The 25000-nt window shown below is 43.5% G+C and overlaps 1 protein-coding gene across 14 annotated transcripts in view; it reads right to left on the reverse strand.

Annotated features, from left to right (window-relative positions):
• The window catches only part of MGMT (O-6-methylguanine-DNA methyltransferase), a 141389-nt gene that overhangs the window by 17300 nt on the left and 99089 nt on the right, over positions 1-25000 (reverse strand). For 7 of the 14 annotated variants that reach the window (XM_086901180.1, XM_086901183.1, XM_086901184.1 and 4 more), the window contains one exon: positions 15156-15316. The exons of 1 other annotated variant lie outside the window; for it this stretch is intronic. In XM_086901180.1, the coding sequence (XP_086757306.1) occupies positions 15156-15316 (161 nt within the window). The remainder of the gene's footprint in view (positions 1-15155; positions 15317-25000) is intronic. 6 more of the 14 variants (XM_086901181.1, XM_086901185.1, XM_086901186.1 and 3 more) reach the window with 1 other exon arrangement.

The following is a 25000-nucleotide window of genomic DNA, read 5'->3' on the forward strand; positions in this document are numbered from 1 at the left end:
TGAAAATCACAAATTATTTAATTCCGTTATTTGAATAGAAAATTCAGATTTTATGTGTTTTTTGTTCCCTGGCAGCACTCATGGAGAAGCTCTTCCACAGGCTTTGGGACAGCAAGACTTCCATAAATCATTCTCCATATGAACCCACGTGGCTTAAAATCAGCAAAACACTGACACTTTTGTTTTGGGGGTGTCTTAACTCCCACCTGGGCACTGCAGGAGAGGTTGAGGAGAGGAGGCAGAGGGTGAGACACAGATCCCAAATCTGCAGTACCAGCTCTGCAACTCAAACCTGAGGCACCAACAAAAGACCTGTTGGCATTTCCACAATGCCCTAACTTCAGCTTGAATAATCAGGGACAGAAATCTTCTCCAGGCTAACATTTCCCATTCAAAATCTCATTCCAGGAGCAAATATTTTTTGCTTTGTTTCAAATACATCAATTTTGGGAGCAGGAAACTGTGCAAAGTAGGTAAAAATAACCTTTTACTGGCTTTATGGACTTTTTAAATCCACGTAGGAACTGCTGGAGACATAAATACAAGAGACCTGCAGATCAGAGAAGTTCAACCACTGCCTTATCACTGCAAACTCAGCTTAACTGGCCATATTTTATCATTATTTACTGCTGTACAACCCTTCCTCCTGTTCTGGAACAGACACAGAATGGGCCTTCCAGAGACACCACGCACCAGCTCAGCTGCAATTTCTAAGTGACTGGGCCAGAAAATTAAATTTCTATTTCCCCATTCAAGGTAGAAATAAATGAGGGACTTGCCTCTATTTCTCTTTGTCAGGGAGCTGGGACTCACCAAGAACTTCACCTGGGCGGCTTCAAAATTCTCCTCATCAGCTGCACCTTGCAAACAGAGCTTGAAGTGTCCTCCCTCATGGCCCTGTGTGACAAGAGGTCACCAATGGCCAACACCTGACTCAAAATTCAGAAATTCCTGGTGGTGCACACTGAATGCACCTCCTCCCACCTCTCCTCTCTTTTTTTTCCTCCCCCTTTTCTTGTTCTTGTTTTTGCCAGCCCTGGGAAGGTCACTCCTCTCCTTCTCCAGAGGAAATGACAAAAATTAAACTGAATTTACCTCAGTCTGCATTGTTGGGACTCAAGAGAAGAGCAGCCTCAGAGGCTGCAGCTCTTGTGACTCGTCCTGCTACTGAGACACCCAAAGCTGCCCACAGCTCCTAAATAAACCCAGGAGCTGCAGTTTCCTGGTCACACTGATGGGAAGGTGTCTCCTTAGGGACTTTTGGATTTGGGTTCTTTTTCCCTTTGAACTGAAGATTGATGAGAGGGAGGCAGTTTTCTCTTGTTCGGTCTCAGTTGTTTATTCTTTTCTTATCAGCATTACAAGGTACAAGGAGCTGTGTGCACTATGATAGAAAAGGGGTAAAATGGCCAACAAAGATCCTCTTCAAGGGCTTTTATATGTCCATTTACCCAATTAACAGATGCCAACTAAATTATTTTTCTTAGTGACCCAATGACCCAACACCTGTGTGCTGCTCTATGATATTTTCTGTCCAATCACTCACTACCACCCAAAAACCCCCAGGAGAAGAACAAGAAGAAGAAAGAAGAAGGACAAGAGACAAAACCCTAAATCCTCATCCTGTCTCTTGTTCTCTAAACTACTTTTTCACCCAGTGATTTAAGAAACTTTCTAATCTACACCCTTACAGTTTTCCTATCTAACTTTAACATTTGTTTTCATGTATCACCATGAAAACATGCTCGTGAATTTCATGTCATATGAAATTCAGTGTTTCTTTGAATCCCAGAACTAAGTATTAGAAACAAGGGCACACACTCTGGATCTCAGACTCCAACAGGAAGGCAGGGCCATCTGGTCACTCAGACTGAAACAAGCAGGGAGGTTCAGCAGAAAACTCCCCAGATTCATGGATATGCTGCAGGTGTCATTCCAGTATTAAGGAATCCAAAAGACGAGGTGCAGATAAAGGATTCAATGCTCACACACCTCGATAAAGCACAATTTCCAACTCGCCCCGATGAATTAAGCCCACCAACATCAACATTTCCAACTCATCAGGACCTTTGGTTTGAGGTCTTGGTCAGAATCATCAACCAAAGCTGGGAGTGCAAAATTGGGCAGCAAATTTTGGGAAGGGAAGGGAAGGGAAGGGAAGGGAAGGGAAGGGAAGGGAAGGGAAGGGAAGGGAAGGGAAGGGAAGGGAAGGGAAGGGAAGGGAAGGGAAGGGAAGGGAAGGGAAGGGAAGGGAAGGGAAGGGAAGGGAAGGGAAGGGAAGGGAAGGGAAGGGAAGGGAAGGGAAGGGAAGGGAAGGGAAGGGAAGGGAAGGGAAGGGAAGGGAAGGGAAGGGAAGGGAAGGGAAGGGAAGGGAAGGGAAGGGAAGGGAAGGGAAGGGAAGGGAAGGGAAGGGAAGGGAAGGGAAGGGAAGGGAATGGCTCCCAGTGCCAGAGGACAGGGCTGGATGGGATTTTGGGCAGGAATGGCTCCCTGTGAGGGTGGGGAGGGGATAGGATAGAATTCCCAGAGCAGCTGGGGCTGTCCCTGGATCCCTGGCAGTGCCCAAGGCCAGGCTGGACATTGGGGCTGGAGCAGCTGGGACAGGGGAAGGTGTCCCTGCCATGGCAGGGGTGGCACTGGGTGGGATTTGGGGTCACTTCCAACCCAACCCAGTCTGGGATTCTATGAAAAGGGAATAAATCCACGAATTTCGAGTATCCACTTCTGTAAAACTGATTTTGCAAACTGGAGTTTGCTTTACCATCTTACAGGAACAGGGATATTTCCTCTCCCACAATGCAGCATCATGTGTTACATGTTTGGAATGTTATACAGATTTGGAGTAGAGAATCCTTAAATTCCCTTCCAATCCAAGACATTCAGCCAGAAGGAATCCCTTGCATCCCTCAAATACCTCCACAAACCTATTTTATATCCACTCAGGGAACAGGGTAACACCAAGCCAGGTTATCTGGGAGAAAGAAAACATTCACTCTCTGCAAACCTTTGGCCACACTGGGTCACCACAGGGATCCTGATGTCCTCCTCCAGCAAGGCTGATGGCAGAGGAGGTTGGGAGGCCCCAGCATCTCTCCTCTATTTTTCCCTGTTTCCCACAGAATTGCTTTTTCTCTCTGATTCCAGTTAAGAGTTACACTGATGAGGTTTCATTTTTCGGCATGGCCCCAAATACCCAGTCCCAAAGGACTCTGGATCAAGAAATCTGCACCCTCAGTTGCTTTGTGAAGATCCAAAGATAACCTGGCCTAGAAAATTAATATATGAAACATGCAATGCAAATGTGCTCCACTACGTGAACAAAGTGTAAGATCCTCGCTGGGCTAAAAAAGGAACAGCAAATTCTTCAGCTTTCTGTAAGTTCCTTTGTAAATGTGCACGTTAAAAATAATACTCATTAAAGTGCTTAAATGCAATAAAATGGAACTATTTCTTCACTGCATACAAATGAAGTCAGTATGGAAGTACTGATTTTTTTTTTTCATTTGTATTAATTTATTACTGAGTTATAAATACCTAATGAATGGAGCTAAGATGTACACAGCACTTTCCAAACACTAATTCACAACATCCTTCCAAGAATGCTGGAGCAGCAGCAGCAGCAAATAATTCCCAGAATCTTCTGGCTTCAGTCTCAAAGTTAAGGTGTGTTTTTGCTTTTTTTCTTCTTTCTTTTAAGGAGTATGCATTTAAAAAAAAAATAGAATAGCCAACAAAACAAGTGGGAAGAGGTGAAGTGTGATCCCATGAAGTCACTCAGCCTCTTGACTGAGCCTGGTGCCAATCACACAGAGCTGCTTAAATGAACTGCAACTGGAATTCCCGAGATCCAAATTATTTAAACAGACATCCTGGAAGCAAACAGAGCAGCAGTCCTACCAGTGACCCCTGATGGGATTTCAGAGATTCGAGGTTGCTCAATTAACAGGCAGCCCTAAAATCAGTGCCTTGTTTGGAGGAAGTTCTCCCAGGTCATCTGCCAGGAGAGGAGGAGCCACAGGCAGAAATTTGGGTTATTTGGGGAGTGAGAAGCAGTTGGGGTTGGGGAAACACTCCAGTCCTGCACCTCTTAAAGAATGATTTGATGGAGTCACAGGCAGAAATTTGGGTTATTTGGGGAGTGAGAAGCAGTTGGGGCTGGGGAAACACTCCAGTCCTGCGCCTCTTTAAGAATGATTTGATTTTCCAAAGCATCTAAAGACTGTTGCAGGGATTTTCCTCAGTTGCTGAGGTTCATAATGACACATTTACCTGATGGAACAGCCCTGTTGTTTTACACAAACCTGCAGCATCAGGAAAATCCTCCTCACGCTTCGCAAGCCGCCACAAAAAAGAGGCTGCTCTTCATCCCCTGCTCTCCTGCCAAACCCAATGAAGTCAGCACAGGCACAACATGTTTATACAACATTAAGGGTTCACGTTAAGCTGAAAGCAAGGAGGAAATTTGACTTTCAGATTGGCAGATGAAGAGTGCTGGTGTATTCTGGAGCCTGCAACAAAGGAGCTGGTTGTGTTCTCGCCCGCCGCGGATCCCCAACAAACCCTCCTCCCTGGAAGGATGGTCAGAGCTAAGGTCACAGCACCCTCCATCTGCATTTCAGATCTTGACTTTTGTTGGCTTTACTACTTCTTTTGGCATTAAATATGAATGATGTTCCCCGAAACATTTGGAACATTAATTATAAGGAAATAAACGTAGGAAAACGCTGGGCTCCGGTCATTGTTCACCTACGGAACGACAACCAGGAGCTTCCAGCAAAGTGCTAAAATATAAAAGGGTGATGTTCATTCATGTATTGGTCCAAGCTGCAGCACTATAAAGTACATCAAAAGGTGTTAATGGTTTCAATATTTATCTGCTGCAGGGAAGCACTCTAAAAAGAAGACAGAAAAAAAATTCTGCTAATGGCTGTGTCTCTCCATTAAAATGAAAAGCTTAATGCATCTTATAATCAGAGGACAATTTGCAAATCATTAAGAGAAATGTAAAATTCCATTAAAATACAAATCAAGAGTCCCTCACTGGACTAATAATCTTTTTGATATTATTTTGCATTTCACTATTTCTGTTCCCAATATCCAGGCACCACAAATGATCAGTTCTTGAACATGCTATTTACCACAGCCTACTTCTTTAACGAGAGACTGAGAGAAGTATAATCTGCTATTCAGAGCAGGTACTAATGAAGAATTCCATATATTCTGAAATTTAATTAAAACCCCAAAGATTTCAAATTAGATGCAATTTGAAATGCCTGGGGCAGAAATACATGCACTTGCGTGGCAAGGGTATCACGCTGAAAGTTGATACCGTAATTGGTCTTGATGTATTTTTGTGTTGCCAGGCTGAAGCACAGAACTCATAACCATATAAAAATTCTCTGTAGATTACCTGCTCATTGAAAATGCCATCACTCAGGTAGTTCTCTACTAAATTACCATGCTACTAAAATGCACAAAGTGATTCGAAGAGAAGAGTGGCACAGCTGGTCGACGCTGCCAATGAGTTATGCATGCGTCGACGCTGCCTTTTTTCTTAGTAAAATATGCTCAGTTGAATATTAAAATATAATTGGCATTCAACCTAAGTAGCTTAAACCATTTTGTTATCTTCTTTTAAACCGATTTGGCTCCTCCACAGTTATTTTCGAGGATGCGATTCACAAACTAATGACACCATCACATTCAGCTAGATTTGAACTATTTTACATTTGTCATAAATAGGGACAATTTCTACAGCCTTCTAGGGATGTCCTTTAATACTGGCTCCTCTTGAACATCAAAGGCCCAATTCATGGGGAAAAAAGAAAGAAAGGAAAAAAAGGAGTGTGCCATTTATGTTGTTCTTGCATATTTTATTCTGAGAAGAGTGCGGGATGCAAATTTCTAGTAAAAAGTGTGTTTTTCCAGCTAAGTTTCTCCTAGAATAAAATGGTCAGCAAATAAACTGGTCAGGAGATGTGACAAAACATCTTGGAAACAGGTCAGAAAGGGGCATCCTTAGGTCAAGAAGCAGCATAATACCTTTATTATAATTTTTTTTTTCACTCAGACGAATTTATTTATGTGCCCCTAATAAAAAGGCTGTCAGAAATGTCACTATATTGTCATTTCCCGAAAAAAAATTAACAATATTACTTAGAAACAAGGTTCTCACCATAGTAACAGTCCCATTAAGCACATTACCTTTGAAACACCAAACAGGTTAAATGTATATGAGTATTGATGGTATTTCCTATCGATACGGGGTTTTAAGTAAACTTGCCTGAAAGTTCATTAATAAAACGGGTGTGGGAGGCTGTATTTATAAAATCCTTTCCTTTTATCTTGATTGCATGGGTTTTTATTAAGGAGGGGTGCAAAGGTTACGTGGGGCTGCATGTGTGGCAAGCCAGCCAACAAATCAAAGGAAAAATGAATTAAATTAAACTTATTCCTCACAGGTCTGCAGTGAGAGCAGGTGCCGAGGTCTGGGGCTCTGGGTGAAGATGAGCACACCACTCTGGACAAAAAAGTCATTTTCCTACACTGGTGGGGTTTTTCCACCTTCAATTCTTATCTTTTAATCTAAATCTCATCTACAAGCAGCAATGTCAAAAGTTACTGGGTTGGTCAAAATGTTTCTTAGATCAGGGTCAACTGGTTCCTTTTATTTCATGGGGAGAAAAAGGATGTGATCTTGAGCAAATTCTCTTTATAAAGAAGCCTCACATGCAGGTGGCTTCTCCAGCTGCTGATTTCAGAGTGAAGCTGCCCTGATTTTGGTCCAGCTGCAGTTCAGTGCAAATATTTATCATGGAATCATGGGATGGTTTGGGTTGGAAGGGACCTCAAAGCCCATCCAGAGTCACCCCAGCCATGGCAGGGACACCTTGCCCTGTCCCAGCTGCTCCAACCTGGCTTTGGACCCTTCCAGGGATCCAGGGGCAGCCCCAGCTGCTCTGGGAATTCCATCCCAGCCCCTGCCCACCCTCCCAGGGAAGAATTCCTGCCCAGTACCCCACCACCAAAACACAAAACCTTTCTTCCTAAATTAAAGTTTGGAAAAATTTCAAAATCCACTCTGCAGCCGTTTCAGAGTCTTGAATACTGAATATCCTCAGATTCTCTGAGAACAAGTGAAAATATTGCCATTGCACACGTGAACACTGGCTGTGGACCTTCAACCCACTCTTTACCTAAAAACCTCCCTATTTATAAAATGCTCCTTTAATTATGGCCTACCTGTAATAATGTTAAGAATACTGGCAAGAAAGGATTGTCCTACTGGAAATATAACTGATTTTTTAAAAGAAATGACCCTTTCACTGCTTTCCCCATGTCCCAGGACAGACACACCGCTCTCTCCATCCTTAGACTCTTCCAAGGTCACATCAGGCACCTTGAAAGGCTCCACCAAAACCCCATCAACATCTGGAATCAGTGCTGCCAAAAAGGAAAATTGTACCTAAGAGGGCCTGAATTGTCCTAAATGGCCCACATTTGGCAGACAATTTACTGTATGAGCTTCAATAAAAGTATTTAGGACACACTTAAAACCACACGGGCTTCCACTGGAAATTATGGGAATTTTAGTCTGAATTTAACAAGAATTGGGTCAGTTATTTTGCAGATATTTCTGTCCAGAATGCATTTGTATTGATTTTTTTTTTTTTTGTTTAGTTTTGTTTTTATATACATATAGTTGATAGAAAGCAATGGGCCAACTGGGCTGGAAAAAGAATTAGATGTATAAAAGTAACTGGGCTATTTTGGGGTTTTGCTGCTTCCATTTTTGAAGGTTGGAGAGGATTGATTTCTGTTTGCAGAAAATTGTAGGAAAGTATTGGATTGTAAAAATCCATTAAATGTCTCACAAAACAGTGACTTTCTGCTTATCAAAACTCCTCTCACATGAAATGGTAATAAAAGAAGATGCCAGTCTCTGGAATTTGAAATTTGAGTTGGCAGACAGAAATAGGAAAGCTTGTCAGCTCTCTGCACTTGAATCTGCCATGTCCAGATATGTGAAGTACGAGCATTTCCGAGCAGATTATTTCATATTTAACACTTTCTAAAAGCCTAAATAGAAATGTATTTGCATGTCTGATGAAGCTGCAGGGTTGAGAAAGGGAAAATCAAAAACATTTCTCAACTTTTTTTTTTTTTTTCCTTTAATGAATTGAACCTCTCGTACCAAATTAAGAGAATTTCACAGATTGCAGCGAAAATCAGTGGTAAAAATGATATTTTGTACTTGCCTAAGAAAGGGCAAGTCTTGCCTTTTCCTCAGCAAGTGAACAGAGCAGCTCAAGACTGTAAAATATAAATACAGAATCCCATGATTTGGGTTGGAAGGGGCCTTAAAGCTCATCCAGTCCCACACAAGGACACCTTCCACCGCCCCAGGCTGCTCCAAGCCCAAATTCCTTCCCAATCTCCCATCTATCCACACCTCTGGAAATTTATATAACCTGGTGGATTCCCACTTTCCTAGATAAATTAATTGGAATTTCCATTTCTACTGGAAATAAGGGAACCATGGAGAGATGGTACTGGGACTTCTGGCTGGCTGAGTTTGTTGCTTCTTCTATTAAGAATGGTTATGCTTTAACCATAAATATATATCTATATCTTATCTGTATTTATATCTTACCAATATCTATCTATCTATCTATCTATCTATCTATCTATCTATCTATCTATCTATCTAATATCTATATCTATATATTATCTATATATCTATATATTATCTATATATCTTTATCATATCTAGATATCTAGATCTATATCATCTATATCTATATCTATATCTATATCATCTATATCTATATCTATATCTATATCTATATCTATATCTATATCTATTATCTATATATCTATATATCTATATATTATCCATATCTATATCTATATCTATATCTCTACATCTATATCTATATATTATCTATATCTATATCTTTATCATATCTATATATATCTATATCATCTATATCTATATATCTACATCTATATCTTTATCTATATATTATCTATATCTCTATCTAAATCTAAATCTGTATTTCTAAGATAAAGGAAGGAAATCCCAGGGACTGCTCCTTGAAGCAAAAACTGATCCTAAGTCTCAACTTAATTACACCTGAACAAAAAGGTCACCACAGGACTGACTAAATACATTGAACCTGAACATGTGGGTGCCTGAAATATGAAAATATGTATTTAAAATAGTTTATCCACAAACTGGCACCTGAAGCTTCAAACACTCCAGCTTTACTTGATAATATCTCAACCAAATAAATGAGTCTTGCAATTTTTTTTTTTAACTGTAATTTAAAGGAAGGGAAAAGATATCTATAATTAATTTTAGTAATGTGGATGCTTTTCTTATTGAAACCATTTTTATATATTGAAAATCTGTGGATAAATTGTATGTGGGGAAAATTTACTCTCAGGATACCATAACTAGGGTGAGCAGCACAGCCAGTGAAATCCCTTTTAAATGTAAGCATCAGGGGATGTTGGAGTTGTCATCTCAAAAGCAGCCAAATTAACATTCCCACATTCTTGTGTTTTAAATATTCCAGCCACAAAAAGAATAAAAAAAATACTCTGGCCTTTGCTGAGTCACAAGAAGAAAATACAGAAAAATTTACTTTTCTTTCTTTATTTGCTGCAAGCTGGGAGTTTTTTATAGTTTAGAAAGTGCAAGATGAGTAAAAGAGAGGTGCTAATGCCACTCCTGGAAGGGTGCAGGGTACTCAGGATGCTTTATGGAAGGATTTTCCTCATGGGAGCTTCCCAGGGGGGAGGGCGAGTCCAGGGATGACTCTGACACAGAAAATGAGGAGTTTCCTCACCCCAGAACTGGCATTTCCCTGTGTTCCCAGCACCCCTGGGCAGCACAAGTGAGGGAAGGAGCAGGAAATCACAGGGTAATTATTGATTACCCTGCTCCCAGCTCCCTTGAAGGCTCCCATTATGTATGAGGTGTTTCATCAATATCCCCTCTTGGATGAATAACATACACCATGCATGGGGAATTTCAGCTGCAGAGCTCTCCTCTCTGCTCTCCATCCTCAGCTCCTCCTCCTGGATCTCTCTGATCCAGAGCTGGGCTCTGCCTCTGGCTTGGAACGTGACAGAACCATGGGGTGGTTTGGGTTGGAAGGGACCTTGAAGTCCATCATGTTCCTGTCCACGGCAGGGTCACCTTCCCCTGTCCCAGCTGCTCCAGCCCCAATGTCCAGCCTGGCCTTGGGCACTGCCAGGGATCCAGGGGCAGCCCCAGCTGCTCTGGGAATTCCATCCCAGCCCCTGCCCACCCTGCCAGGAACAATTCCTGCCCAAAATCCAATGCAAACTGACCCTCCTTCAGTTTAAAACCATTAATGGCACTTCCAGACCTCTGAGCCCTGACACAGGAATTCACAGCTCATGTGAAGGAACAGGAGGACTGAGCTGGACTGGGGGAAAAGCTCAGCTTTGTTCCAGGACAAGGACTGGATGGAGGAACTCCACCCTCGGGAATCTAAAGGACTCATCCAGCGAGGAGAGCACAGCAGGCGAGGAGCAGAACCCCAGGGCTGCTGCTCGTCACAGAGTGAAGGAAAACTCTGGTGTGACTCCAATTTCCTCTGCTGCTGTGCTCTAATGAGCCATCTGGCCCACAAACACAGCCACAGTGCCACGGCTGCAGCCACCAAGGGAGGGCAGGGAGTCCAGGAGTCAGCATCGCCTTCCCCACAGTGCCACAGACCCAGAGATCACCCAGAGATCACCCAGAGATCACCCAGAGATCACCCACACATCACCCAGAGATCACCCACAGATCACCCAGAGATCACCCACAGATCACCCAGAGATCACCCACAGATCACCCAGAGATCACCCAGAGATCACCCAGAGATCACCCAAACATCACCCACAGATCACCCACAGATCACATCACCCAGAGATCACCCAGAGATCACCCACACATCACATCACCCAGAGATCACCCAGAGATCACCCAGAGATCACCCAGACATCACCCAGAGATCACCCAGACATCACCCAGAGATCACCCAGAGATCACCCACACATCACCCAGAGATCACCCAGAGATCACCCAGAGATCACATGCAGAGATCACCCAGAGATCACCCAGACATCACCCAGAGATCACCCAGAGATCACCCAGAGATCACCCACACATCACCCAGAGATCACATCATGCAGAGATCACCCAGAGATCACCCAGAGATCACCCAGAGATCACCCAGAGATCACCCAGAGATCACCCAGAGATCACATCATGCAGAGATCACCCAGAGATCACCCACAGATCACATCACCCACACATCACCCACCCCAGGCACAGCCCTCAAAATAGTAACAATCCCATTTTTTACAGAGAAAGGGAGCTAATCACCAGGATACATTAAGAGCAATTAATCATTTCCCATTAGGAACGTTCAGGGATTTTTCTGAGATGTCCCACTCAGAGGAGTGGGAAAACCTGACTTTCTCTTTGTGACACGGGTTGTTGAAATTACGTTCCACATTTTCAACTATGTTTAAAAATAAATATATTGGCTGGACATAAACTGGAGAGCTGGTAAGGAGAGAGATCCTGGAGGTGTTGGGAAACCAAATTTTTCCCTCTCCACATCTCCCTGACAAGGAATCAGGTGAGGGTCAGGCTCTGCTCCCAGGGAACAAGGGACAGCATTTGGGGAAATGGCCTCAGTCTGTGCAAGGGAGGTTTAGATTGGAGATTAAGGAACATTTCTTCATGGAAAAGCTGTCCAGCCCTGGCACATTCTCTCCAGGGCAGTGGTGGAGTCACCACCCCTGGAAATGTTCAAAAACCAAGTGGATGTGGCACTTGGGGACAAGGATTAGTGGTGAGCACGGTGATGGTGCTGGGAATGGTTGGGCTGGATGATCTCAAAGGTCTTTTCCAACCCTAATGGTTCTGTGATTCCACGATTCTCCTGCCTGCATCAAGATTCAGATTCCACCTTTGCCAATGCCAAGTTAGGAGGGGAATGGTTTGTTTTGTATTTTAACTGCTTTTAAACACGTTTCCCCCATTTAACAGTAATTTAGAAAATTAAAGGCACTTCAGAAAAATTTAAGATATAGGAGAAGGCATTGAAACAGCAAATAATATATAGATAATATATAAAAATAATATATAGATAATATATTATATTATATAAAATACAATTTTATTATATTTTAAAATTATATTTAAATTATAATAATATCTATATTATATAAAATAATATAGATATATCTATATTATATTATTATAAATAATATATAAATAAATATAAAGAAGATCATCTCTACTTTCTGAATCTGCAAATCTCTCTGCTTTTGTTATGTCAGAGTTGATTGCCACGGTTTTCCTCTCCACAAGGAACTATGTCTTCAAAGCTGGCACAAAAGCAGCTGCAGAAAACTGACCATGAATTGAGAAGTGTTTCATCCCAAAAGCACTCCACACATTTTTTTGTTAGATGAAGAACCTTTTTAATGTGGTTTTTTTTTTTTTTTTGGCATAAGCAAAACCCTTCCGGTCCCCAGATGAAGTTAGTGCAGAAAAATAAAATAAAATTTGATATAAGCACTGATTAGGAAGAAATTATGCAACAGTGAGTCCTGATTAAAAAAGCACTTGAGGATGGAACTCGAATCCTCCATCAAAGAGCAATGCTGTACATGGTCACATTTACAGGGAGGTGGGGAAAGAAGGGTAAAGGTTTTGATGATCAGGGAATCACAGAATTCCAGCCTGGGTTGGGTCAGAGGGATCTTAAAGCTCATCCAGTCCCACCCCTGCCATGGGCAGGGACACCTTCCACTGTCCCAGATTGCTCAGGGCTCCAGAGCTGCTGCTGAACAGAAATGTAAGGAAATCAGAGTGATGAGAAAAAGCCTTTCTGGCTTTGGATCCTGGTGCTCTCACTGATGTTTGTTCTGCGTTTTTAAGCGCCTGGAGAAACGAGCAGGCACTTTCAAATGTAAATGTGTGAAAGTAAATAAATACCAAAGTCCTAATTTAGCAAAACTGCAATTCTGATGTGCAGATAAACTGAAGTGCAATCCATCACCATTTGATTTTTACCTCACCTTTCTCCTAAACAACTTTTACAACCAGATCCTTCCAATTTTTGACATCTATTTCCACACTCCTTCCAACGTAATTTTTTTTCTGTTTTATGAAAGTATCAGTAGGAGAAAGTGACAGAAGAACAGAAATGCTCTCACATCGTTGTGATTTGAGCCAATTAATCCCTCATTAGCGTTTCCATGAGGTAGGTGCCCTCCCCCAATAAAACACACCCACAGCTGGGCCAAGAGCAAACAGCGGAGCCGGATGGAAACATCTGGAATGTGCATGGAGAGGAGAACACTGCCCTGCAACCCTGCCCAGCACCCAGCCCGTGCTGCAGGCACCCAGACCCACACCCTGAGCACCAGTGGCACCAGCAGTGCCACCCCTCAGTGCCACAGCTGACAGCCACCAGCCACAGCCCACCCCTGCCACAGCTCCTGCCTGGCTTTTCTGCTTGGATGGTGCTGAAGAACTCTCCTTCCTCTCCCCAAAAATTCAAGGGTGGTGGTTGTTTCCCTCAAGAAGCTTCCTGTTAACAAATATCCGTATTTTTCCCCTTTTGAAAGTTCCTTGGTGCCTTGCAGTGTTGCCTGCACAGGGAGGTTGTGCCCTAGGGATGGACCAAAGTCTTCTACAAACTCAGGGCTGAACCCCAAAGCTGCAGCTTGAACACAATCAACAGCGCTTACACCAAGGAATTTCATTCACAAAGCTAAAAAGAATTCAGGAGCCCATCTAGGAGAACTAATGAAAAGAAAAAAACATTATTTTAAATGTTTTATAATCTTCTGATGGATAATCTGGGAGGCAGAATTCCCCTGCTGTTGTTCAGAGATAGCAGGAGCAGCAGCAATATTTCCTACCCAGCTTTGCCCATTCACATCCACCTCAATGTTAAAGTTTCCACAACACTGCACTTCACTTTATCCCAACTAATACAAAAGTTCCTCAGCACCACCCTGGAATTTGGCTGTGAAAGATCTGGCACTGGGGAATTTTCATAACATGGGTGTACAGAAGATGCTCACAGAAACAAAGCTCACAGACCCTGAGATTCCCTTATTCACCACAAAATGATGGCATTTGGGACAGGCAAGAAGGCACTGCAAACACCAGATTCTGAGATAATGATTATTATTATTACTGAAGATAATGGGACCCATTTCATTTCAAATGATTCATTTCTGTTATGAGGCCTTCAGGAACACAGTCAATAAATGGAGGAACTTTTCTCAGGTGTTGCTTTCATCTAAATTCATAAATAGCACAACTTGGCAGTAACAAATCTCTTTGTTTAAAACTATCAGTGTGTTATCTATGATAACTCTGAGGAATAAAACCACAGTGACCTTACACAACCTATCCCTGACTGCTGTCCTGGTGCTTTGCTCCTGACAGGGACACAGAACCACAAAATCAGGAGAAGATTGCAACAATCAGGGAGTCACTGAGGTTGGAAAATCCCTTTCAGCCCATCAGTTCCAACCATTCCCCAGCACTGCCAAGATCCATGTCCCCAGATGTCACACCCAAAAGCTTTTCAATGCCCCCAGGGATGGGGACTCCATCACTGCCCAGGGCAGCCTTTTCCTTTTCCAGGAAGGAATTCTCCCAAATCTCCAACCTAAACCTCTGCTGATGCAATGTGAGGCCATTTCCACTCTTCCTTCTTGTTCTCTGTGAGCAGAGCCAGCCCCACCCTGGCTGCCCCCTCCTGTCAGGGAGCTTTAGAGAGTGATGTCAAAGCCTCAACAACCCCCTGCTGGTGGCCAAAAGCTGCTTTAAGTAGCCACCACCTCAGTGAGCAGCTCCCAGCCCTTCAGGTGTGTTCACATCCCAACCTTTCAGTGTCAAGGGTGAGGGAGATGGGAGGCTGATGGCAGAGGACAGGGAGGGTGGCACTGACCTCTCTGCAGCAGGGGGTGGTGGCAGAGGGCAGGGAGGGTGGCACTGACCTCTCTGCAGCAGGGGGTGGTGGCAGAGGACAGGGAGGGTGGCACTGACCTCTCTGCAGCAGGGGGTGGTGGCAGAGGGCAGGGAGGGTGGCACTGACCTCTCTGCAGCAGGGGGTGGTGGAAGGCTGGCAGGGGCAGGCTCCCTGTGGTCTCTGGCTCACTGAAGTAGGCTCGCAGCCAGGCCGTGCACTGCTGCAGGGGCTCCGGCATCTCCTCGCCTCCCTCGCACACCTTGCAAGCCACCGAGGACTCTGCCCTGCTGAGACACACAGAAATGCAAAATTACAGAGGTAAAAATGACAAAAGCAGGCTGGACAGAGCTTTGAACAATCTGGTCCCTTGAGTGGGACAACACGATCTTGAAGGTCCCTTCCAAGTGAAACAACTCTGTGATGCTGTGACAAAACCGAGTATCCACACTCTGTATCAGCAAAATAAAAGTCTCAAAACATTTAATCTGGACTCAGACCTCTTTTCTAGTCAGAGAGAAGTGATGGGATTCCTTGCAGCAGTAACAAAGACTCACCCTCATCACCTCTACCAATGCAAGGATGACCCAGTGTTACAAACACCTGGAAGAAAATCCACGGAAGAGCAGTAAAAGCCATGTGGGAAATGTCAGGGAGCAAGAACACCACCCAGGCCCATGCTGAAGGACACATCCTTGTGCTTCCAGGATGGATGGAGGTGAGGCTCCTCCTCCACATCCCCCGGGGCTGCAGTCCCTTGTCCCCAGGCTCATCCCTGGGGAAGGAGGGAAGGAAGCAGCTCCCTTCCCCGTCCCCGCTTCCTCCAGCGCCGTGGCAGGTCCCTGCTTCCCTCCCCTGATTGAATTGGAAGGAAGCAATTCAGAATTCATTTGATTTTCAATGGCAGCTCGTGCTTGCAGGGGCTGAGAAGCAAAGTGAGCGAACAGAAAGCACCTGTAAATAAAAATGTGCCTCTTCCCATGCTCTTTTTTTTCTTTTTCTTTTCCTCTGGAAGAGCAAGGTGTGGATGAGAGTGATGAAAAAGGGAACCCTGGATTTGCAGCTGTGTTTCCCAAGCTGGATGTTTTCAGGGGTGCAGAGCAGTGATGGGAAAGGGGTGGTGGTGCTCTCCTGGTGCTTCCCAAGGCTGGGGTGTGGTGGGGAGCTCTGACAACTGCAGAGACTTGTGTGAGGACAGCAACAAACACCCAGCCCATCAGCAGTGCATCCATGAGAAAGGATGGAGACAACACCAAGGGTGATGGCCAGAACAGCAACCCCTGCCAGCAATCTTCTCACATCCAGAGCCCTCACCACCACTGAGGGGCCACCCAAAGGTTTCCTGATTCTTGCAGCTTTTCCCCACCCAGCTGGAAATAAAGCCAGAGCCAAAAGTTCCTCAGTGCTGGACCCCAACAGCAGAGTCCTCTGGTGAGAGGCTGGATGTGCCTCAAAGCAAGGAAATGAAGAGAAAACTCTGGCAATATCAAAATACATGTGAACCTGAGACAAGGGAAGAGAAAAGCAGAGTGATTGTGCCTGCCAGGTATGGGACAGAGCAAACCAACCCCAATTCCTGAGTGTGCTGCGAGGAGGGGAAAGGATTCCCTGAGAGTCCTCTGAGCAAAAAGCCAAAGCAAATGAACCAAGTGATGCTCCAGGAACGGCAACAAAGAGCCACGAGGCAGCTCTGCAGACACCCAGCATCTGCAGAGCCTGGCCCAGCACAGGGCTGGGATGCTGGAGAATGAGCAGAGCCCCTGGATGGGCTCAGGGATGTGCCAGGGGTTGGGGCAAGGCCACGCTCAGATGTGGAGCCCTCGCTCACCTGGTGCCTGATCAAACAGCTCTGCTGCTCCCCCAGCCCCAACTCAGCTTCTGATTAATTGTGAGCCACTGGAGGCCTCTCAGTTCCTGATGGGAAAGTGGAGATGGACAATTAAAACACTCCATGAGTCCATGGCTTGGAGCAGAGGCAAAACAAATCTGCACAATCAGCTTTGGATCCAGTTTGGTAGGAGTTAAGTGCAATTTTACTTCTCTTTCCATTTATTTGCCAGATCGATGGTTTTAACTTTCCTTTACGCATGTGAAGTAGGATCAAGTTGCTTTTTAAAATTACTTTACGCTGTTTTTCTGATTAATAATGTCTTTGCTAAAAGAAAAGGTATGAAATTCATGCACAGACCTTTGGACACAAATCCCCATGACATGGACTTCAAACCAAGCTCCCAACACCGGGGATAATCCCTTATTTCACACAGGTTCAACACAGCAGAATACAGCTCTGTTTTACTGCAAACTGTTGGAGCTACAACAAAATAATAATGAGAGAATATAATGACAATAACTCCTCTGAAACCTGGGAGAGAAGTGAGGAGACTTTTCTGCTCCATTTATCCAGAAGAGCAGGAAGAGTGCTCAAAGCTACGGTCTCCTGTTTTTCACATCATCCTGTTTCCCATTCTTGGGAGTCTGGAAATCATTTGGGCTGTAATGGCAGCAGTAAAACAGAAAAACTCCATCTCTTCATGGCTCCAGGAGCAGCAGCTCCGGGCTCTGCCTCCAGCTGCAGACAGGGACCAGCCCAAGGACACACAACCACCATCAGTCACCCCAAAACAAGGAGGGAGCAACCAGGGAGACTCTGGGAGCACCTCCCAGAGCCTGAAGGTGCTCCAGGAGAGCTGGAGAGGGACTGGGGACAAGGGGTGGAGGGACAGGACACAGGGAAAGGCTCCCAGTGCCAGAGGGCAGGGCTGGATGGGATTTTGGGCAGGAATTGTTCCTGGCAGGGTGGGGAGGAGCTGGGATGGAATTCCCAGAGCAGCTGGGGCCGCCCCTGGATCCCTGGCAGTGCCCAAGGCCAGGCTGGACATTGGGGCTGGAGCAGCTGGGACAGGGGAAGGTGTCCCTGCCATGGCACTGGGTGAGATTTGAGGTTCCATTCCGAGCCAAACCATCACACACACATTCCTCCCTTCTCCAGGTGTTCCCTGGCAGGAGCGTTTGGACAGAATTTCTTTTTAGTTTTCTTTTTAATTGCTGCTTTTAATCTCAGTGCCCTGCCACTGCTGAGCATCTCCAGATGTTTTTGGTGGGGCCATTCTCCCAGCACCTCAGCACCAGGGGCTCTCCCAACACCTGCCACCTCCACGGCCACCTCCACCTTTGCCAAGAAAGGGAAGAAATGAATTTGCTTTCCAGGAATGCACTGACTTCTTTTCCTGCAGGACACAAACTCCATGTGCCAACACACACACCCAGAGCTTCAGACTGGCAGGGAGTTGAAAAAAAAGGAAAACCTTCATATTAATTTTGCTTGGCTAGAGATGGCAACCAGGCTATTCCTGGGAATTTGACAGCTTTAATAAAGAAAAAGAAGGCACATAACTCATGCATGGTGTCTTCTGCTGGCCCTTCTCCCCTCCCTGCCCTTCCCTCCTCCCTTTTCCCTTCCCAAACTTGCACAGCAGAACTTCCACAAACTACCTCGGCATTAAATATCCGACTGAAAACACCAGCTGCCTTTTAAAGGATTTTCTCAGGCTTCAAAGCCTTAAGTACCTTTCAAAAAGCAGAGTCAAAGTGCTCTCAAAACATTGGTAAGAGGAGCAGAGGAGTTACATCATGGGAAATTCCCCCCCTGGAAGGAAATCCCTCTGCTCAGTGTCACATTTCTTGGAAGGTTTCTCGACATCCTACTCCAGGCACGGATCTTTGAGCACTTCTGAGTCAAGATGGAAAGGAACAAGTTGGAATTTAGAGAAAAACACACACCTAAGAGTCATATGAACTACCTGGGCCTAAACTTTAGGAATGAAAAAGGAAAAAGGGCCTTTCTTAATGCCCTGGGTGAGCCCCAAGGAAAGGATCACAGAGGCACCAGCAGTGCACAAGGCACTGGCCAAAGTGGCCATTCACTGTTTTAAGTGAAATTTTCTATGGAAAGTTTAAGTCTTAAACTTGTGATCAGCAAAATGCAATTTTAGTTTTATACAGGAAAATAACATAAACGTGTTCACTGAAAAATATAAAACCCCAAACCCGAAATCTGACTGCTTTACTTGCACCCTGGAGGATTTTTTTAATTTTTTCCTTAAAAAGTACCAATGGCTTTTTTTTTTTTTTTAATTTTTTTTTTTGCAGTGGGGCTGGAATCCTGAGAAACATTTATTTAAACCACATTAATATTATATAAATTGCTTCCACTTCCATCAGAGTCTGTCACTGCACTTGTTTTCATTCCCAAATGATGCTGGGTGCTGCCTGGCATCCCAAAAATGACAAAGTGGAGGGTTTTGTAAAAATACAAACAATTGGTCAACAAACAATTATTGCTGCTGGGGTCCAGTGTGCATTTTATATTTTATTTTAATTTAATTTAATTTAATTTTTTATTTTATTTTTATTTTTTATTTATTTTATTTTTATTTTTATTTTTTTATTTTATTTTTTATTTTATTTTAAATTTTATTTAATTTTAATTTATTTTTATTTATTTTATTTTTATTTTTATTTTATTTTATATTTTATTTTAAATTTTATTTAATTTTAATTTTAATTTTATTTTATTTTATTTTATTTTATTTTATTTTACTTTATTTTATTTTATTTTATTTTATTTTATTTTTAATTTAAATTTAATTTTATTTTATTTTTTTACCTAGATTTTTTTTTGTTTGCAGCAACGTGGTGTCCTCTAATATGTCAGCAGTGTCACATGTCTGTCACGTCTGCCTTAACTTTTGGGGATATTTGGGGTAAATGGATATTTAGCTCCACATGAACAACATGGCTTTACAGGGAGATGTTTCATTAAAATGAAAAACTCCTCAATTAGAAATAAAAGCTCATTTTAAGCTATCTAAAGACATCTAGAAATAAATATATATTTTTTCCAGTTTTATGTGTCTCACTAAGAGCCTTTTTTCAGGCCAGGCACCCCCTGCTGCTGCTGCACAGCTCCAGCCCATGGTGGTGACGTCCAAGGGAGCCCCAAATCAACCCCAAGGTGGGAATCCACCCCAGGATCAGGGTTTTCACACAGCACAGCCATTCCACACCATTCCTCCTGCAATCCCATATATTCCTGTCCACCCCAGCCCTTTCCAGAGGCTGCTCAAGCCCAGGGAGCCAGCTCAGAGTCCTCCCAAAGCTCCAGCCCCGCTCCTCCTGTGCCTCCTCACGTTTGCATGGGATGGAAGGAAGGAAAAGCTGGTTTTAGCAGAGGGGGAGGAAAGCAGCAGCACCTGTTTCAGTTTAACAGGCTCCTTCCAAAACCACTGCCAAGAACTGGAAGTTTCTAAGGCGCTTCCAAAATAAACATGTAAGCAGAGGACTGGCTTCTGGATCATCCCAAATAGCTCAACCATGACGAAAAGCAGAGAAATGCTGGGAGAAGCCTGAAGTGGCAGGATGTTTATTATTTATTTCTGAGCTGATTTTTGCCTCAGTCCTTCAGAATCTTAAGGGAAACAAGGTGGACCTTGAGGTGTGCTGAAAGGAACCACAATGACCCTGCTGGCACATTCCCTGAGGGAAAGCCAGGAGCTGCCAGCTTCCTTGGGATAAATAAATACCATGAGAATGCTGCAGCAGCTCCCATAACGTATTTATAAAATAGATGTCTATTTATAAAATATTTGTGTATTTTAAATGAGATTGATTGGTTGAATGTAAGATCCAAATGCCACTTCCACTGCCTGTAGCCACACGCTCCTGAGTGTTTGATCCCTGGAAAACCACCTCCCCTTCCAGTGGTTTGCCTAAGGAGAGGTTTAGAAACTGAGCCAGTGAAGAGTCCCCTTTACCTCAGATTTAAAAATTGCAATGTTTTTCCTTTGTTTAAGATAGAAATGAAAAAAGCTCCTCAGCTAAAAAAAAAAGGTTGCAACTCCTCCTAGCCTGGAATCAAAAAAATTCCATTGATACATGTGGGCAGACTCAGATTATGTTATTAATTCTAATTTTTTTTAAATTTTAAATTTTTTGTTAATGTTTCATCATTTAAAATTTTGTCATTTTACCTGATTTTAAATTTTTTTTCTGTTTTTTTTTCTTTTGTGATTTTCTTTCCCCATGCTGGGAAGAGCCTGGTGACTGTTGCTGCAGAGCTCCATGAGTATCATTAACATAGATAATTCTGAATATTCATCTAAGTTATAATATAATCATTAATACAATAATATATTATTATTTATCTAAGTAATAATACATATCTAGACATGTAAAATAATGAATAACAGAGCTCCTAAGCCAGAGTAAATTTTTACATTTGCAGAAGTCACTGTTGATCCTCTAGGACCTGAATGGTAACTCTTGCCATGAAATACGTATGAGAAGCCAGAATAATCTTAAAATTATTGTTTTATAAATAGAATTTTTTTGTTTTATCAGCAAATGACTGAAGACAAGTTGTCACATAACTCTCACACTTGTGAATTCATAACAGAAAAAAGTTGCATTATCTGGAAACTGAAGGCTGGCTTTTTCTTATAATTTTATAGATCTGTGCTTACCTTACCAAAGTAATGTTCTCTTAGAGAAATAGCTGGTGTGTTACCTTTCAAATAGAAGAATCAGTGATGATTAGCAGGCAAAAATTAACATTAAAATGGGACTTAGTGAGGCAGCATTATTTCTTCCACAACAACAGAGTGAACAGATATTTATACTGGAGCCTTCATTGTGAAATTAACTAAAAATTTATTTTCTCCACACCTAAATGTCATTTAAGCAGCCTTTCTTTGATAGATGAAGGCTAAAGCCACCCCAAAACTGCAGCTGAATTATCTGGTCTCTAATGACTCCAAACCGATTACGGGATGCAGAGCAATCTCGTTAAATTTTATTCCAAAGCCTACTACACTGGTGTTTTCTCTTATTTTTCTATCAATGAAGCCCAGGAGGTTTAAGGACAATTCATTATGTATGAGACCCAACTTACAGTGCTTGACTGTTGATTAATAGCAAAGTTTGCTGGGTGTACATTTGCAGCATTAGATGCATACAATATGCTAACTTATTCTTCCACCCAAGCTAATTATTTACCAAAATGACTACTTGAGACTACAATTTATTAAATGCATGCATCCAGTCTCGATTTGGCCCCAAAAGACAGCCTGGAATGAAGATCTTTTACTTGATGTGACAACTTCTGGAAACAGTGTTATTAATATTGTAAATGTGGCAAATAAAGAGTTCAAATAGCCGGGTGGCTCTGCTGCATTTCTTCCCCACAACTGAATCAAGGAACAAAGCGCTTTTTTAGGTTTAAAATTCATGGGGAAGCACATCCTGACACAGTTTAATTTAGCTGCTTATAAATGAAGTGGCTCTATGATGGGAGGGAGAGATTAAAAAAGGGATGAGAGCTGCAATAAACAGCAATAACCCCCAATTCCTGTTGAGCGGCCCCGACACTGCTCTTTTAAGGCCTATTAAGGAAAAATTGATGCATTTAGGGAAGAATACAAGAAGTCAGGGCTGAGTCAGACTTAGTCCTTGTCATACAACCTGTGCAATGTTCTCCTTATTCTGTTTTTATCTGTGCTGGTGGATGTAAATTCTTATGGATCTGACTGGTGAGAAATTCTGCATCCTCTCTTTGGGAAAGAAGCACCTGCACAGAGATTTGTGCATCATATGCATGATATTAGTTCCAAATAAATAATAAAACAAAAAATATATATAATTAATTACACAATATATTAATAGATTAAATTATTGATACATTAACACACCTCCTGAGTGAATACAAAGATATCCAAATAGACTAATTTTTTCCCTGGCTTTTGCAAATAATGACATTAAATCTGGGGGCCAAACTGGGCTTGTCCAAGCCCGTGATCCCTGCAAAGCTGCTCCCTGCTTATTGCCTGCTCCTGGTGTGCACCAGCAAACACTTCAAAGGATGGAGTGAGACTCCTGTCTCCACATGCCAAGATAAGGAAAATCAATGTCAATGCCCAAAAGACTCAAGTGATAGCACTGAAGGTCATTAAATGCTACTCACTGCCCTGGTCCATTAAAGTTTTGATTGGAATCCTATACAGGGAGACACAGATTTCAAACAAGATCCTGCCCTGGGATGTGGCACTGCGAGACCACAGCGGTGACGTCCTGAGGAGCACCTGAAACACATCCAAGGAAAACAATGCTCTGTGTGTGTGGGCTTGGCTCCCTTTCCCTGAGCATTTATTGTGTTTTCACAGCAGTGAATCCCATTAGGAATAAAGATCTCTGTTAAAGCAACAGCCAGGTGGAAGGACAGCCACAAAGTTCTGGTTCTTCAACCACCTCGATCTTCTCCGGTGTGCCCCAGTCCCTTTGCTGTCTGCTCCATGGTGGCCTCCTTCCCCCAATCCCAGACTGGTTTGGGTTGGAAGGGACATTAAACATAACCTTGTTCCACCCCTGCCACGGGCAGGGACACCTTTCCCTGTCCCAGCTGCTCCTGGCCCCATCCAACCTGGCCTTGGACACATCCAGGGGCAGCCCCAGCTGCTCTGTGCCAGGGTCTCACCACTCTCACAGGAAGAATTTCTCCCCAATATTCCATCCACCCCTGCCCTTTGGCAGTTTGAAGCCATTCCCTTTTTCCTGCCACTCCTGTCCACAGTCCTCTCCTTAGCCCACCTTTGAGGTTCTGCCTTTTCCTGGCCACCACCGCCCTGCTGACCTCCCATGGTCTGGACCATCCCTGGACTGCTCTGCTGAAGATGTCCTGCTCCACCTCCACACTTCCATTCCGGTTCTGCTTTCCTCCTGTTTCCCACCCACAGCTTTTCCAGGCTAATTCCTGGTCTCTCTGGATTTCATCCTGTGTGTTTCTACCTCATCTGTGTCAGCAGGAGTCATCCAGGCCAAGACAACCACAGTCAGCTCTGGTGCTCATCAGCACCGGGAGTTCCATCAGCTCAGAGACCTTCCCCAGAGACACCCACTCCTCTCCATGAATGAAACCCTTCAAAGACCAACAGCTGGGCCCTATTGAGAGAGCACAAATACTCCTAATATCAGAGTGACCTCTTCATAAATATTTCCGTTTCAAATCAGTAGGTTTGGCAGCAGAACGACCGGAAATTTTGCCGAAAAGATTAAAAAAAGCCCGATTTCTGTGCATCTTCTGTGCTGGAAAGGACCACCCTGTTCTAGATTGAGAACGGGGGAGATCGAGCACATCCTGAACCAGCAACAACTGAGCAGATGCTTCACATTAAATTAGTTTTAAAGCAGGAAGCAGAACTGGAGCCAAGTTCCAAGCGGCAGCACACTCTGCCCGAGATGTTCGGCAACATTAAGCATAGGTGATATCATCAGTTCTAGCTTTAATTAGGTTAAAAGAAAGTCAGTTAATTTTAGCACTTACAAGAAATTGTTACAAAACATTTTTTTCTTATATAAAAGAAGTGTCCCATCAGACCTGGGAGGTCGGTTTTATCACAGGCAATTAACTGTGTTAGGGCTGGCTGCAGGGGACCCTTAAACCGCTCACGGCGCTCCCTGCGCCGCTGTCCCCGCTGCTGCTGGGGATTCACCGCCATCCCCAGCCCTCTGCAACGGCCACAAACCCACCAGCCCTGCTCAGCACCCTGCCTCGCAGCCATAACCCAATGGCTAACTGCTTTCTGAAGCCAAATTTATATGTTTTCTACATAGATATAATCCAAATTATGCATGGGTTTAAAAAAAAAAACCAAACCAAAACCACCAAGCCTAAGGGAGTTAAAATACACATTACAACCCTTACACTGCAAGACCCAGGTCTCTGATCTGGTGCACGGGGACACTGAAGGACAAAAACTTCAGGTGAATTATTGGAACTGGGCCCTGACTTTGGATGTCCACCTTGACGTGCGTCAGTGCATGAATTCCAGATGACAGTGAGCACCAAGAATTATAATCAAAAGCACCTGCAGATCCTCCAGCCTATTAAAATGAATTAAGATACAGATAAATCAGGAACCTCT

This window comes from Cyanistes caeruleus, chromosome 8 (assembly GCF_971803275.1).
Source record: "Cyanistes caeruleus chromosome 8, bCyaCae1.hap1.1, whole genome shotgun sequence".
NCBI lineage: Eukaryota > Metazoa > Chordata > Aves > Passeriformes > Paridae > Cyanistes > Cyanistes caeruleus.